This window comes from Zootermopsis nevadensis, unplaced genomic scaffold, assembly GCF_977971745.1.
Source record: "Zootermopsis nevadensis isolate Lab colony 2312 unplaced genomic scaffold, Znev_1.0 Znev_ptg000061l, whole genome shotgun sequence".
NCBI lineage: Eukaryota > Metazoa > Arthropoda > Insecta > Blattodea > Termopsidae > Zootermopsis > Zootermopsis nevadensis.
This window is the reverse complement of record NW_028259192.1, coordinates 4,812,517-4,830,537: the sequence shown is the minus strand read 5'-3', so window position 1 is coordinate 4,830,537 and position 18,021 is coordinate 4,812,517. Positions and strand designations below refer to the sequence as shown.

Here is an 18,021-nt window from a genome sequence, read left to right as displayed (position 1 = left end):
TTTACAGCTGAATCCAATAAGTGCCACATTCTGGTTCAAAGCGTAATGACCATAAGAAAACAATAATTCAATGATAAGTTATGTAGATTTATTTCAAGGTTGAAAAAAGTTTGTTAAGTGGACTCTGTTTCAAGAACAGGTAAGAGTGATTCAATCAGTGCCTATATCTTTAGGACAATTTAAAACTCGTGTTTCTGCTACAACAACATTTACTTGATTACAATTTTCTTCCTTCATACACCATCCCACACAAAAAAGCATTCCCACATGAAGCACCGTCATTTATGACAGCGTTTTCATACTGACCAGTTTCAGAGCACTTTTCCATGCCAGTTCACTGTTCAGATAGGTCCCTCTTGAACGAAATATTGCTACCCTTCCCCAGGCTCCAGAGTTCATTGCCAAATGGGAGGAGCACTTGTTGTGATCAGATGAAAGACAGTCGGTATCTTAAAACACTAGTGATATCACCAGGAGTATGCATTTACAAGACCGATTGTAAAAACAAGCGTACGTTTAATGATATCTCGCATAGTACGTAGCACTAACAAAAGACGGCTGAATATATGCAACGATATAAACTCGATCGATATCTGCATTCGCCCTATTTCTGGCTCGGTCTCGACAATGCTACGTAACAGTCTCGTGGATGGAAATCATCCTTGCTTCGATCGACTTTGCCCGGAACACGCCACAATCGTCGTATTTGCTAGATAAGCGCGTTTAAAAATTCAGTTCGCTCAATAGCAATCATTAAGAAAACAACTTTTTGGCAGCAGTCGAAATTTCTGTCAGGAAAATGACAAGGCTGCTGTCTTTTAAAGAGGACACTACTACTGCTGGTGTCTGTAGATGCATCATCCAGGACTTAAATCGGGTTCTCAAATAACATGCTACCTATCTCTTAGTACTCGATGTGGTCCCACCATATAATTATAAAACTGATATAGAATTGTGCTCAAACACGAACAAATTTTATACAAGAACACAACTTCACGTACTTGATTCACAGTAGTCGATCCAATGTCATGTGATCAGTAACATCACAAATATAACAAATTTTAAAAAGTTACAATGTATTACCTTGAAATATTCAAGGTTACTGTTCTTTCTTTCGTTCACAACACTATGCTACTAAAGTTGCTTACGTATAAGTACAATGATGAACGAAAACAGATTAACCAATTTTATAGAAATGTCTGAAGTGCCCCGAAATGACGGAACACTTGAGGTACGCAACTGTGTATTTGGGGGGGGGGGGGGGGGATTTTTAAAGGCTACCAATCGTTCCTATGTCATGCATAAGTACCTGTTGTTATATTGGTATTTCAAATGGAAATCTGATACATTTAAGAATTATGCGGCATTTTTGAAACAATCAGCGATGCCAATAAGTGAGAAGCAGGAATTAAATTAAAAGACTTCAAATTACATGCCAGAAACATGACTATATAGGATGAGACTGCTAAATTAATCGGTAAAATTGCGTTCCTGATGCAGAGTCGTTATTGCGGTAACTAAATCATGCAGGATGACATGGGTAGGGCACATAGCACGCATGGGAGAGATCAGAGGTGCATACAAAATTGTAGTCGGAAATTCAAAAAGAGGACACTTCAGAGAGCTTGGCGAAGGTAGGATAATAGTAAAATGGATCGTAAAGATGAAATAGGATCCAACTGACTCCTGACAGAGAAGAACACTGTACTGCACCTTCATAAAATATAAAGTTTTTACCACCTAGGCGACTATAATGGTACTCTCTATCTAAAAAAAAAACCTGCTCCATGAAATCCTACTCTCACTGATAAATTCTAGTTTAAGCTGCTTATTGTGCTTTCTAGTAACATATTTCGTGTAGAATGGAGTTAAAACCTCTGTTTCTGTAGAAGCCAAAGACTTGCAAGAGGCAATTCGGGCATGAAAATGCTCCGACTTCTGATATGCTACAGACGCTTGCAATTAACAAAGGTCCTAAATAATGACGTTCCAAACGTTGGGTAAAATTTTATGCATGCCTGTACTACCGTAATATTGTAGCAACCATTTTCACTTCCGACCTTCGAAACTGTTGTGAATGGGAAGCGATCCATATGCAATTTAATAGTGCAGCAGTTATAACATTCAAAAGCAGCCAGCTGCCACGTAGTCAACACGAAACTCATTGGAACAAAACGTTTTACACAAGTTTCATCATACCAATATTCACAAAATGTAATAATTGAAGTCAATTCATATACACGCACTTCACTCCTGAGCTGAAAAGTGAGGTTCTTTCCAACGGGATTGTCTTCAACTACACAATTTTCCGAACTAAAATTATTCGTATACATTGTAAAATGTGTTTACCTTATCCTTCATTCCCATTGTTGATTTCATGGTCTAAATAAATGTCAATCGCACAAGAAATATGTGAACAAAGCTGTATTTCAACAACCCCTCTTAACACCAACGTACTCAAACACTACACTAGCACGGGTCTGATGTGGCTAGTACTATATAGGACGAATATGTAGAGATTGGTGTGCCGGAAGCGAAGCGACGCTCTGATTGGTTAATGTCTCCTACGGGCTAGCCAGCCACTCGGGAATTCCAGATTACATTCTCCCTCGTCAGAGAACCTCAGTTAAAAAGTTACCTAGCAGCGTGTCATGTAGATGCATAGCTTGCAAAAGGAATCGAGTGGTCAGCTTTGTGCTTAACGCTATTCCCGTTGAAAGGGGTGTGGTACCACTGCATAGGCGCTAGGGTCGGCTACAGAGCCAGTCTGTACGTGGTGGAGACAAAAGTCCCTACCAGAAATCGAATTCCGATCGTCTAGCCCAGTGGTATTCAACCTGGGGTACGTGAAATTTAAAATATATGTATATATATATATATATATATATATATATTATTTTATGATAAACACTGAATAATCAAGGCCAGATTTAGGGTTGGCCACAGGAGAACCGGACGTAAGGACATTAAATTTGGAAGCGCCATTTCTCTCTTTCTCCTTTATGCAATTCTTATCTGGGCGGCTATTTTCATTTTATTCCACATAGTGCTCTGGAACCTGACTGAACATTGTTATACACCAACAACTTTGGGGGTACAAAGTTGAAGAGAAATTATATCTGGGGGTACGCGAAGACATCTTAGGGGATACGTGAAATTTAAAAAAATATACATATTATTTTATGATAAACACTGAATAATCAGTAATGTAATTTATTTTAGATGTAGATTATATACTATGTATAACTTGAATTATACACCAACAACTTTGGGGGTACAAAGTTGAAGAGAAATTATATCTGGGGGTACGCGAACAAAAAAGGTTGAATACCACTGGTCTAGCCCGCAGTCTGATCACAATTCACAACTGAATAATCCCAGCTCACAGTGGCGAGACGTAAATAAACGCAGCCAGACCATAATGAAAAGCTGATGGTCACCAAAATTTCCCGTTTCATGGACCCCGAGCGCTCATAACTGTGTTTACAATAATTCGTCACTGGGCACTATCCTGAGTCAGCCAATACTGTTTCTCCTTAAGATCCAGTTCAGTATTATTCTCCCATTTAAGTCTAGGTCTTCCCAGTAGTTTCAACCCTTCAGATATTCCAACCAAAATTTTGTAAGTATTTTTATTATCCCTTATGCGTGCCACAAGTCTCCCAGTCTCCTCCCTGATTTCGTTATCTTAGTAATATTTGGTGAACAGTAGCTACAAATCATGGAGTTCCACATCATGTAATTTTCACCAGCCTCCTTTCACTTCAACATTCTTAGATCAAATATTTCCCTCAGCACCTGTTCTCAAAAATCTTGAATCTGTGGTATTCCCTTTGTGTGATGGACAAAATTTCCCACCCGTACCAAACCACATTTAAAATTATACTTTTGTGTATTATAACGTTTTTGATAACAGATCGGAGGCAAAGAAAATAGTTTTGGACTGTGATGGAACGTGACTTTTATAAAAGTGTTAGCCAAATCCCCAGGCGGGGGAGGGGGGTCGTGGAAATTTTGGAAATTCATCTTCCATGACGCAAAATCACAAGTCACGCAATTATAATTGTGAAAACTGATATACAGCGCACTGGTTAAAAAAACCCAATATACGTACATACAAGCAACGTGTTAGCTGTCGAGATTTGGCTAACATCTTAGCTTGGAAGTTCGTGCAGTCTCTCATTTTTAGATATCAGAAGGGAAGACGGAAGATTCTGTATTGGTAGCAAGAGTTACCAAACTTTTATTTGTTCGTAGGTTCTTCCTGAATGCAGTCTGATGTTTTACCGTCGCGTTGTTCCCAAACATCTGACCTCTATTCGTCACAGGATTTCAGCCTTACATCTGATCGAACCACAGTTCTTCCTTTTGCATAATTTTGACAGTAGACTTATGACAAATCAGAGTTCAGAGTTTGCATGGTGTCATGTGAGGGCAAGAGTTTGTATTTGTGCCAAACATATCGCGTGATTTCATAGCGTCACCATACTCAAAAATTAATTAGAATTTGTCCAATCAGGAGCCTCGTAGAGGGAACCTAGTTTACCACTGAGAAAAACTCATAGTATTATAATCAAGAAGTAACCACACCCCAGAATTTTCAAAATTTTATATATTAAGCTGGAATATTTCTAGCTCAGTCTTTGCAGTCAGCTCATAAGTTTTGCCTGCTCGCGTGATGTCAGTTTAATATGGTAACTGAAAAATGAACAAGCAAATCTAAATTTAAAGTAACCCCGCAAAAGCTAGTGATTTGAACAGAATCACTGAAAATTAACATGTCTGCAAAAATATAAAATTGTCCTATAAATATTCCGAGTAAGCAAACTGCTATGCAGTATAAATACTAATTGAAAGAAGCCTTAAGCTAAAATTAGTCAAAATCCGTTCGAGCCATCGTCAGCCTAACTTGAATCATATCATTTATCCCAACTGATTTAAATTCTGCAACCAGTAAAATTTAACCTGATTTATCAATTTTGAGCATATTTTGTAAAACCACGTTGCTTTAACCTGTAATGGCATTTGTTCGTAATAATTTCCCAAGCCCTACTTACGTCATCATTATCGTCCAAGCTTTCTAACTCTACAAACCCGTTAGAAAAATTGATCTGATATCGTTACTTAATTCTGTAATTTTTTAACCTCTTATCTCTAGATATCAAATGCTAGCGTTGCTTGTTTACATACCACTAGTCTCTCCCTAGATTTTGCTATAGTGATCAGTATCATAGTCAGGTTCTCCAAAAAATGGGACATCTAGTACAAACTACTTACTGCCATCTTCTATGTCGTGATAACAGCAAGCATCAATTAATTTAGTTGAACTGAGTTATCATTCTACACAGCTAATGTCATTATCTAACAACTGTCTGAATATCGTAATCTACTACCATTTTCTTAACAAGAAATTCGATGTCTACAAGTCCCTACTTCAGCCGTCCAAGATGGAAGGATTAAGTAAGATAATACGTGACCTATTTTTGAGGTAAATTGTTTTTATTCCACGAGGAAGGCACTACTGGTTGGCACTGTATCAAGGATAAATTTTAATGTGGTTCCTCAATCCTCTTATAAATAAAAAAAGACATTTTGTTATACTAAATAGATTTTTGCTTAATAAATAATTTTTATTTTATTATTTTCACTGATACACTCGCAGTGGAGCTTAAATACAACTTAAAAATATCTTTATAATGTTTCGACAGGCATTTGTCTGAAAAAATAATAGTAGACTTTATTTTGCGGATAGAACGCGGACCTTGTAATCCTGGGGTCTCAGGTTCGATTCCTGGCGGTGCCCGAATTTATAACTTGTGTTGGGCAAGGCCGTGGTCTAGGCAACACGGAGTTTTCCTCCGGGGGCTTCCCCGGTTTCTCCGTGGCATCCCATTCACACACAGAAGAAGGCAATGGCAAACCACTTCTGGATCATCTGCCAAGAACGTATATGAACAGGTCCCAGTCCGAGAAAAGGATGGAAGGATCCTGTTCATATGGACCTGTCGTCGGACAGAACACTAAATAAATTTGTTTAAATCTTGTCAGTCTAATCACAATAAAATTCCTATTAATATTAAAATATTACTATAATTAACATTTAAATATTTAAAATATATTAAAGATGTTCTCTATCGAAAATTCGATTTACATTAGATCATCACATTTCGATAGAGAACATCATTTAATTTAATATATTTTAAATATTTAAATGTTAATTATAGTAATATTTTAATATTTAATAGGAATTTTATTGTGATTAGACTGACAAGATTTAAACAAACATATATTTATCACAATATGACGCAACTTTATCATCTCACTAAATAAATTATAATTATTCTTGCTTTTTACATGTACATTGCACAAACGGAGTTTAAAATCATCGTGGCCTTGAATGGAGACGGACAGTGGAGAAAGCGGTCATTGGCTCAGATTTCTTTCCAAACGATGACATTTTTTTACTTCCCACATTATTACGACCTTCCCACACATTCATAGGTAACAAAGCTTTAAACTGCAGTTCTGTGAGCGATGACCTTAGAAAGATATAGAAGAAAACTATTTTCCTGTTTTAAGGTACAATTACAACATTTGCTTGCATTGATTCTCCTGAGAAAGATAATAAAACAAATAGGATTTGAGGTTCTCACGGCAGTAAGTCCGAAGATGGTTAATTTCCTGATTGTAGCGTCGCGTAGTCTGGTAGAAGTTTACCAACGTTTTAGAAATCCTTGCTCCCTTCATCAGGGCAATCACCCTGATGATGGCGGCAAACAAACCAATGAGGGTAGCCAGATACAGTATCTCCTGAATGCGCGAGGACCATAACTAAAAACGAGACCAAAAAATAAATCTCAGATTTGAGTTCATCAGCAAAGATGGAAGCGATGCGTACTCTAGAAACGTTGGCAAACACAAGACCACACGACGTCACAACACGAAACATCAAAATCGATATAAAGTAAATTTCCAGATTGAAACTGATAAATACGTTCCCCAGATACTTAACGCAAGATATCTCCGACCTTCGTTGATCGTTACGAATGAAGACGTCAGTATTATCCTCCATTGTGCAAAACACCTTATATATCCAGGCTGGTATACAGTCAAATCCTGTGGCTTTGGTAATTTTCATTTTCAATATTCTATAATTTGTTCCTTTGTAAAATCAGTGACCACTTCTTCTATATGTTGTAAGCCCAACAGTTTAGCTTCATAAATTATTCCACCTCCAAATTTCGTTAAAAACAATTCATAAAAATTATTTACCTATGTATGATTTGAGGTTTTAACAGCGGTGAGTATGAAGATTTCTGTCTTCTGGGTTGTTGCGCTGTGTAGTCTGGTCGATGTTAACGAACGTTTCGGAGGTCATACTGCCTCCATCATCAGGGCGATGAGTATGAAGATTTCTGTCTTCTGGGTTGTTGCGCTGTGTAGTCTGGTCGATGTTAACCAACGTTTCAGAGGTCATACTGCCTCCGTCATCAGGGCGATGAGTATGAAGATTTCTGTCTTCTGGGTTGTTGCGCTGTGTAGTCTGGTCGATGTTAACCAACGTTTCGGAGGTCATACTGCCTCCATCATCAGGGCGATGAGTATGAAGATTTCTGTCTTCTGGGTTGTTGCGCTGTGTAGTCTGGTCGATGTTAACCAACGTTTCAGAGGTCATACTGCCTCCGTCATCAGGGCGATGAGTATGAAGATTTCTGTCTTCTGGGTTGTTGCGCTGTGTAGTCTGGTCGATGTTTACCAACGTTTCAGAGGTCATACTGCCTCCATCATCAGGGCGATGAGTATGAAGATTTCTGTCTTCTGGGTTGTTGCGCTGTGTAGTCTGGTCGATGTTAACCAACGTTTCAGAGGTCATACTGCCTCCGTCATCAGGGCGATGAGTATGAAGATTTCTGTCTTCTGGGTTGTTGCGCTGTGTAGTCTGGTCGATGTTAACCAACGTTTCAGAGGTCATACTGCCTCCGTCATCAGGGCGATGAGTATGAAGATTTCTGTCTTCTGGGTTGTTGCGCTGTGTAGTCTGGTCGATGTTAACCAACGTTTCAGAGGTCATACTGCCTCCGTCATCAGGGCGATGAGTATGAAGATTTCTGTCTTCTGGGTTGTTGCGCTGTGTAGTCTGGTCGATGTTTACCAACGTTTCTGAGGTCATACTGCCTCCATCATCAGGGCGATGAGTATGAAGATTTCTGTCTTCTGGGTTGTTGCGCCGTGTAATTTGGTAGAAGTTTACCAACGTTTCGGAGGTCATACTGCCTCCGTCATCAGGGCGATGAGTATGAAGATTTCTGTCTTCTGGGCTGTTGCGCTGTGTAATTTGGTAGAAGTTTACCAACGTTTCAGAGGTTCTTACTGCCTTCATCATCAGGGCGATGAGTATGAAGATTTCTGTCTTCTGGGTTGTTGCGCTGTGTAGTCTGGTTGATATTTACCAACGTTTCAGAGGTCATACTGCCTCTGTCATCACGGTGATGAGTATGAAGATTTCTGTCTTCTGGGTTGTTGCGCTGTGTAGTCTGGTTGATGTTTACCAACGTTTCAGAGGTCATACTGCCTCCGTCATCAGGGTGATGAGTATGAAGATTTCTGTCTTCTGGGTTATTGTGCTGTGTAGTCTGGTTGATGTTTACCAACGTTTCAGAGGTCATACTGCCTCCGTCATCAGGGTGATGAGTATGAAGATTTCTGTCTTCTGGGTTGTTGCGCTGTGTAGTCTGGTCGATGTTAACCAACGTTTCAGAGGTCATACTGCCTCCGTCATCAGGGTGATGAGTATGAAGATTTCTGTCTTCTGGGTTGTTGCGCTGTGTAGTCTGGTTGATGTTTACCAACGTTTCAGAGGTCATACTGCCTCCGTCATCAGGGTGATGAGTATGAAGATTTCTGTCTTCTGGGTTGGTGCGCTGTGTAGTCTGGTTGATGTTTACCAACGTTTCAGAGGTCATACTGCCTCCATCATCAGGGCGATGAGTATGAAGATTTATGTCTTCTGGGTTGTTGCTCTGTGTAGTCTGGTCGATGTTAACCAACGTTTCAGAGGTCATACTGCCTACATCATCAGGGCGATGAGTATGAAGATTTCTGTCTTCTGGGTTGTTGCGCTGTGTAGTCTGGTCGATGTTAACCAACGTTTCAGAGGTCATACTGCCTCCGTCATCAGGGTGATGAGTATGAAGATTTCTGTCTTCTGGGTTGTTGCGCTGTGTAGTCTGGTTGATGTTTACCAACGTTTCAGAGGTCATACTGCCTCCGTCATCAGGGTGATGAGTATGAAGATTTCTGTCTTCTGGGTTGTTGCGCTGTGTAGTCTGGTCGATGTTAACCAACGTTTCGGAGGTCATTCTGCCTCCGTCATCAGGGCGATGAGTATGAAGATTTCTGTCTTCTGGGTTGTTGCGCTGTGTAGTCCGGTAGATGTTCACCGACGTTTCTGAGGTCATACTGCCTCCGTCATCGCAACAACCCAGAAGACAGAAATCTTCAACAAAAATACAGCAAAAGCGGGCACAGGTTTTCAAGGAACACGTAAAAAGATTCAGCATGTGTATAATTGCCCAAAGAAAACACGATGATCCATTACAAAGATCCATTGGCTAATGCTCATCAAGGAAATAAAAGATATTTGAGGTTTTCACAGCGGTGAGTCTGAAGAAATTTACCAGAATACATGGCGTAACAACCCAGAGGACAGCAGTCTTCAAGGAAATATGAGTTTTCCCCTAAGCATCACAAGAAATTCATCAATATATTCCGTGGGAAAACTCAGAATTTCAGGTTGTTTAAGCAGGTGGTACATTTACTCCAATTGTCACTGGGTTTTAAGCCAACAGATTCCTGGAGTTGCTAATCGTAATATCTTGGATAAATCTTTCCGTACATGAAAGTACCTGGGAAAGACACTAGAATCAACATTTAAACGCGTCCTACATAAATTTATTTTAAGTTCTTTAATGACACTGAAGGCATAATTTTATCCGAGGATGCTTGTGAAATGATGATCTTCACTTAAAAATACAGAGTAGGTTGGTTGTCTTCTTAGGTGGAGAAACTGAGGATTCAATCCCAGCACGTACTTTCTAGTTCTATGTGTTGAACGACATTCCAAAGTTTTTCCTCATAAGAACAGGAATGATTTGATGTTGAAATGATTTCCTCATGCGGGATTTTCGCGGAAATGATACATAATCCTAAAATATATATATTATCATTATTATTATTAATAATTTCCCAACCTCTCGCCCTGGTTAACGTCTTGGACACTGTGCCTCCATTACATGACGTCCCCTATTCAGATACTTTTCATAAACCGTGCCACTGCACATCATTCCTGGTCCTTCGCACCGCAGCAGATGTCTCTGAAGTCGTTTATTTGTTTGACGAAGTCGGGGACAAGTCGCTACTGTCGCAGCAGCGCCACAAGGTTGCTCCCCGTGAAGGGTGAGGGGGATGTCCCTTCGAAAACCGGTCATGCAAGCAGACAAGCAAATGCATTGGCTCGCCACACAGCAGTCTGCATTCTTTCATTTTCCTCAATTTAACTCTGATCTGCTAATCTGTGGCCTATACCTTCGTACTTGTACAATTTCAGCCTTACAAAAGTAGCTCACTAGATTTGTAACAGCACTAATTTCATCATAATGAGACTCTCGTCCACTCTCATATTTCTAAATTTAGTGATTTTAAAACCAAGGTATGATCTATAAACGCGGTCTCACAAAACGTACGTGCGTGTTGTTTGCATGAAAAACTTTTTTTAACGAAATATGGAGAAACATTTTTAATATACTTCGCTTGGTTGAGGCAGTTTAGTTGTCTTACAGTGCTGTAGAATTCAGCCTCGTAGAGTATCGGCGGTTTTAGGAAGTAAACGGCAATATAAGTCTAATTATACCTACGATTAACCTGCAAAACGTCCTTAGAGCGGCCATTTCAAAATTCCAACCTCAGTATGATAGGTTATGTTCACAGAAGAAACCACATCCATCCCACTAATCCAGGTACGAAGCGAGCGTATATTTTATTACAGTTTTTTTTAAATTAAATGCATTGAATAATACGTATATACTAAATTATAAAAAAAATGTATACTCATAGCTAAATTTTATGTCAAATCTGTTCTAGAAGGGGGGCGTAAAATTTATGAAATGTTTTAAGGGGGACGAAAGATATAAACGTTTGGGAACCTCTGAGCTAGTGATTGCAAGACATTTTAGTGGATGGAAAAGTTAGCGGATCTGGCAGAAGGGGATAGTCTGTCAAAGTGGTGTGGCGTGGGAAGACAATTTATGTTTCGTCAGTCATTCCGAGAAAGTTTACATCAGGTTACTGTCAGCAACAGTAACAAGTACACTATTGTCAAGTGAGGGGAGTGAGTTTTATGTCAGTCAAATCTGATTCCTCGACGAAAACAGGGCAGACGCAGTTTTGTGAAGAACGAACACTGATTTTTTTTTTAAAAAAAATTCTGCTTGTGGAGATTATCAATATCTACTACTTAAGTAACATCAGGCCGAATTTTCTTCGCACTGAAACTTCCTGGTGTCAAACGAGGAAACATCATTATACTATCCTACAAGTGACTAGCTCCTAGCCTTTCGTTTGAAGGCTTCATCGTCCAAAAAGTTTGTGGCAACTATATTTGGAAAACATGAGTAGTCCTAATCCAAACTCATGGAGGACTACACCCTTATTCTATTGTGTCTCACCGTCCTCCAGAAGGACACGCCAACTGCCCAAATGACGCACCCGTAATCTTTTGTTTCAAGGTCAAGCTATTTTGGATTGCTGGTAGAAACACCATCTTCAGAAACAAGCAACTTTGTTTCGGATTACTCCTTGATACGAACGTTCATGGACTCTGGATAAAAATTCTTAACAGATTGTGGTACAAGCTTACATCGCATATCAGAATTCGCTGTAAGCCACACCACATAAACGTTATTTTCTTCCAGAAATAATCTATTTAACATCATTTAGCAGATGTTATCTCCAGTCCTTGATTATAAAGATAATGCTCCTCAAAACACCATTATTTTGCTACACATTCACGTGTAAAGAAGTCAACATTATTATTAATGCAGGACACGTGTGTACCTGAAGATAGACGCGGTATGCTCCAGTGCTGCCAAAGTCGTCGAAATTTTCGTTTGTATTTACACGTGTCGCAGGTGTGGCCTGACGGTCTTCCAAAGGTGGTTACAGCCGTTGAGAATAAGGGTTTAAAACATTGGCATTCTACTCGCCCTCTGCCAAGTCCAATAAATACACCGATGAATCTTCACTGCTCTATATATTCATGTAACTTTTCTTTTTCGAAACTGAATACTGCAGATATCAACTCACACAAAAACAGAAATCTGTAGGTGTGCAGCAGACCTTCACTGAAATTTCTAAATGATTCCCACCAGTGACGCTGTCCACAGTAATTGCTGTTTATCCCACCAGGTTGCAGCTCTGTGTGGGTTGTTCCTGTAGACATTGTCCTTTAGTGATGTTCATAATAAAGTCAAATCCAGCGAAAAGGAGACAATAAAATCCACACAATCCAAGATATCGATTACAGCCACACCTATCGTCAAAACAGTCTCAATAAATAAACAATTTCATTCACTGTACATGACTTTTCCTTGCCGCGTTGAAAAAAAATCCATATTCATTCACTTCTGTGTATTCAACAGTTGGAAGAAAGTGACACAGAAGTAGTTTCAAGGATCACTTAACATTCAACGCAGCACAGTTAAATGTTTAGTCCACAGTTCGAAGTCAGCAGTTCATTGTCTTGTTATTCTTCGCCACACATATAGAATGACAACCTGCTGACTTGAACAGTAACTGGAAACTTCGCTTAGAAAGCACAATTCTTCGTCAGTCAAACACGCAATATCGGTGTGACTGCAGAAGAACCCACACAGGTCGTCATGTTGTAACCTACTTAAGCCATTCTGCCAGTTATCTGCAATGTCTTCCACAAGTGCAACGAGGGTTCATTACAGTTTATTAAGACAATTATATAGCACACAGATTATTAATAAAAATAAAACGGAATTCTTTGCAGCTCGCTCAAAATCTCTAACAAAGTTCGTGGATCAAGAAATCTAAATTGATAGAATTATCTTTCGTAACAGAGGCCCCATTTATTAACCATTTGATGCCGAAGCTCGTCTAAATACTATTTAATAAATCAGTCCGTACCGCGAAGAAAACACTACACTTCACCATTACAAATGTCAACTGGTTAACGCTGTTTAAGGAAATAATCCCTGTTTACGCTGAGAATCATACGAAACCCATACATATAAAACGCAGTTATTAACTGTGTAAATCAGGTGGTACATATAGTTACCACTGGTCTTAAATTTCTCATTCGAAGCGTTGTAATAAGAAACTAATAAGAGTTTTATTATAAAACATATACGAAACCTACAACGTAATAATACGCCATATCTGGCCGAAATAGGACTGCTATAAAATTTGTGTGACAAATGGTTCACTCAATGTAAGACATTTTACTAGTTCTTAAGGTTTGTCGAAATTGTTTACCGCATCACAATACTGTAAACCCTTTGAAGCCGAAGCTCGTCTAAATACTATTTAATAAATCAGTCCGTACCGCGAAGAAAACACTACACTTCACCATTACAAAGATCAACCGGTTAATGCATTTAAATGATATTATCACACTTTACCCTGAGAATCAAACGAATCCGACAAATACATAATGAAAAGCTACTGACTTTTAAAGCAGGCAAGTGGTATATATACTTACCACCAGGTTTTCAAGGGTTTAAACAGTTTCATCAAGAATTTCGGCTACTAATATGTCTTGTTGCTTTAGAAATTCGAATCCCACAGTTTAACGGAATTCTTTTATTATAAATGATGACGTAAACAAACAGAAATCAATGAAATAAAAAATTGAATTTGTGTTAGAGAGAAGACGAACCTAATTCTCTTCCAAGAGTTCGCAAATGTAAATGAAAACCTGTAAACGTTATAAGCAATAACCATTCTTGAAAAGGAAGAGACCTCGATGTCCACCGGTGAAATAATATAAGAATTTCTTAGTACATATAATAATTCACAAAAGAAAAGTACTTTGGTTATTGTGAAAGACTTTTAAAAGCACAAAAGTATCTCGTCTACAACACACTTCTCCTACAAGCGAGTCATAGCTCAGCTATTTCCACACTGACGAAAACGGATTGTTGACGCCAATACTAATGCAACAATGCCGAAGGAAACTATGACGTAACAATTAGTAAATGACCCGTGTGGAGTTGCTACTCTCCCATCGGGCGCCTCCCCAGGTGGTGGCTAGGGGAACGCTCACCAGATATAGTACAGATTATAACTTTGGGTACCAGAAAAATGTATAAACATTGTTAAGCCGGAAATGACTGGCGTGCAATACGGTTCATTCAGTCTATTATACTGCATGCACAAGAATTGAAAAATGAGCCTTACGGCATGCTCAGTCAATATTGTTGCAGGTGTGGTTTAGAAATTCCAATACTTCTTATTACACTGTTGTACACGCAGGTGTGTTAATATAAAAGTTGACCATTTTCGTTCTATATTTACACATTATTTTTAGTTAAAAAATAATACAAACATAATTACTCAAAGATATAATTTGGTTACATTCCATCCTAACTGTAAAAAGTATAAATTAATATTAAATATTTTCTCTATAAGAAGGAAATAAATTTAAAAGTAATGATAAGAAGAATGAAGAAAATTTTACAATTTCATTTGTCCTTATTTAAAATTAACGCCCGGTTTTAGTATACTTGCCCGGGCGCTGTTGAGTCCATCCCTGGGTGAGAGAAAAATGTTTCCTTCGTTCGATTCCCGGTAAAGATGTTTTTTGTTGTTCGGAATGTAAACACTAGGGAAGAATGGCGGTAAGGCAAATCTCCCTGGGAAAGGATTTGATTAACTAAGGTCACAAACCCGAAAACTGTCCTGAGTTCCAGAAGATGAATTTGTAAGAAATTGTCGTATTTCCTCTTGGTAAATACTGCAGAATCTACTAGTCATATGTAAACTCGAAATTGAGGGTTCACATGTTTCTTTACTCGTTCGCTTGTGGCTCGTGAAGAAAAAACTTGGCATAATTACTCCTTAAGACAAACGAAAGAGTACTGGAAGGTCAGAACTCTGTAAAAAGTGTCCTGAGTTCGATTTCCGGCAAGGGCGGTTCTTTCAACTCCGAAACTAAACAAGATACAACAACGGCGCCAGGATCAGAGTTTTTTACTTGAAAGAGGAGATTACAGAAACGAAGACTTCAACACTGATAAACTGTCCTGGATTCGAGTCCTGACAAGGATGATTTCTGAAGATAGGAGCGTAACTGCGATAAAAGAACGAAGTCAAGGCAAAATACGTTCGTTTCGGAGAGGAAATTACAGGACCTAAGGTCACAGACCCGAAAACTGTCCTTGGTTCGAGTCTTTCTTAAGATGCTGCTTATTGGGGTAAATTTTACTGGCATGTTAAATAATACACATTTAATGATTAGGCCTATAAGCTTTATTGAAATTAACATTGATAAGGAATGTAAGCAGTTGTCTGATGTTCCTGCGGTACACTCCAGGCACTCTTCGAGTAATAAATAGCCCAAGCATTTTAATCACTCACTCACTCTTAGGTGCATCACAGACGACAACAGAATCGTTTGATTCCCGGTCGTAGGTCAGAAACAAATAACATACACTCCCACGCATTTCTAGACGGCCTGGTGCTTCGTTAAGCATCACAGATAACTGTACCCACCGCCACGAGAACCTCATATCGTACAGAATTAATAAGTTTTTTGGATTTCTGACTGCAATAATTTACCTCCTGCTTGGATCAGTTCTTGAAAATTCGGTACTTTTCGTTGAAAACTGTCGATGTATTTTTAAGTCACCAAATGCAGAACTACACTTGACCGTCTAAGATAACCCAGCCAAAGCAAGTGAAGATCCTATTATATTATAATAGGGGGAATCACCGATTTCTTTCCCACGATAAAACATTCTACGCGGCGTGGCATGTAAACTAACGTTTTTTACTGGATTAGTTTTATTAGCCAAGAACAGTTCAGTATAATTATCATATAATAATTTTATGATAATTATTGTAATAAATACATTTTTTAAAAAAATATTTATTTAAATCTTACAATTATGTTCACTATACTTTTGGAATTTCGTTTTATAAGGAACTCTATCTATTGGCGACTTTAATAAATTTCTAATGAATTGGAACGTTCGTTATAGCGAATGTTCGTAAACCGAGAGTTGCCTGTACTATTGCACACTCTCGCCTTTCGCGGGGTTTACGTTCTTAACCCCCCCCCTCCAGCGATAAAACTGCCATGTGCAAAGATAAGACCTAATGGGGAAAATGGGTGAGGTGATCAAAAAGATACAGAGGACATTGTACTTAACACGAAAAACTAGCGATTAATAAACATGAAAACACTGATAACATCGGCTTCCGTGGCTGAAAGTTGTCAGGGTGATTGAACACAAGAGCAACAAACAGTTCTACAAATTGAGAAAAATACAAAGTACAAAGTCAAACTACACTCGGTGCAGCTCGGTTGGTAACCTTATAGCTACTGAGACAGTCTGGCTGTGTGCGCCTGCGCAAGAGATACTGCTGAAGCGAGAGGCACCTTCGCTGTGTTGCACAAATATTACCCTTTTGCCGTCGTTCAGATACAGCAACCACTTTGACTCAAAACAGAAAATAATAAAATAAAACCTCAAGGAAATACATGTGTATACAAACTGAGGTTGGGAGGAAGAAATCTCTATGAAATAATGACCTCTTTAATCTGACCGATTATTCCTGACCGTAGGTTGTTACTACGTATAACAAAAGCGGGTTGAAACTTGTTGACTTTGAGTCAGGGCCAATTTGGAGTGAGAAACGAAGTTTCAAGATTTTCTAATGTCATGCCGGACGGCGAGGCCTGTCAGACATCCCAGAGCGGTCGAGGTGATACGATAGGACGACTAATGTCTGATGTCTAATGTCTGTCCGAAGATTCAACACCGAGCCAACAGTAACCTGCCCCTGAATCCTGTCCTCAAAACCCACTATGTTTATGATTCAGTTGATTAGTATCCTCTCATCTGTCCCTAAACGAAGCAGTCTCTTCTCTTAATTTTTAAGATTAAAATTCTGTATGCATTTCTTATCTCTCGTATTCATGCTATAGATTTTAATTAATATGGAGAAAACGTTTTAGTAGACCTGTACTAGAGTTGATTTCGAGATTATTTAGGGATATTCGTAGATCAAATGAGATGTTAGGATAGTAAAATGGAATTTTAAAAAATAACAAAATTGAATTGGGTGTACCTTGTTTCAAGGCACACATTCGGTGTTTGTCTTGAGAGACTGAGGAAATCAAGGAAAAATAGTAAGCATTGTCTATTTAACAGCCGAGATTCAAACACGGCACCCGCTGAATACAAGTCGTATTCCTTATCGCTGAAATAATCTGTTTAGAAAACATGCGAAGTCAAGAAGGAAACTTAAGTTGGGCTTTTGAACCACTATATACATCAAAACAGACCTCCGCTATTCATTCCAACTCATAACGTTGTCACATTTGTCATCTAACGACGCCTAACATCTGTAATTATTATGAAAGTACAAATAATAATACGAAGTCCCTGCCTTCATAAGACTTAATAGCAACTTCTTGCGACTACAATAAATATTTGTCTCGACCTCTGCAGTAAACAAGCCTGTGTTGTAGTCGTGAATGCTGTAGAGTTGTCATGCAGTGGAAAATTACGGGCACCAAAAAAAGATTCCTAGAACACTAAGGAGCACGAAAATATTGAGTTCGTGTTAAAGGGAGTCATTTAACTGTGTCGTTCAGTGACGAGCCAAATGTTAATAGGTGAGGATTTTTTTTAAAATATAATTACAGGTATTCTCAACCTCCTATATACCAAGGACCGAATTAAGACCTCCTTATCGACTCGCAAGGTTACA

At 38.8% G+C, this 18,021-nt stretch overlaps 1 protein-coding gene and 1 long non-coding RNA gene across 7 annotated transcripts in view; one reads left to right on the top strand and one right to left on the bottom strand.

Annotated features, from left to right (window-relative positions):
- Positions 1–18,021, top strand: part of LOC147871152 (uncharacterized) — a 299,440-nt gene that overhangs the window by 122,404 nt on the left and 159,015 nt on the right. The gene's annotated exons all lie outside the window — the stretch shown is intronic.
- Positions 1–18,021, bottom strand: part of LOC110834324 (choline/ethanolamine kinase) — a 72,244-nt gene that overhangs the window by 20,732 nt on the left and 33,491 nt on the right. The window contains exon 1 of one of the 6 annotated variants that reach the window (XM_022073353.2): positions 2,350–2,509. The exons of 4 other annotated variants lie outside the window; for them this stretch is intronic. In XM_022073353.2, the coding sequence (XP_021929045.1) occupies positions 2,350–2,379 (30 nt within the window). In that variant the 5' untranslated portion in view covers positions 2,380–2,509. Of the gene's footprint in view, positions 1–306; positions 632–2,349; positions 2,510–18,021 lie in introns of those variants that run through there. One more of the 6 variants, XM_022073352.2, reaches the window with a different exon arrangement.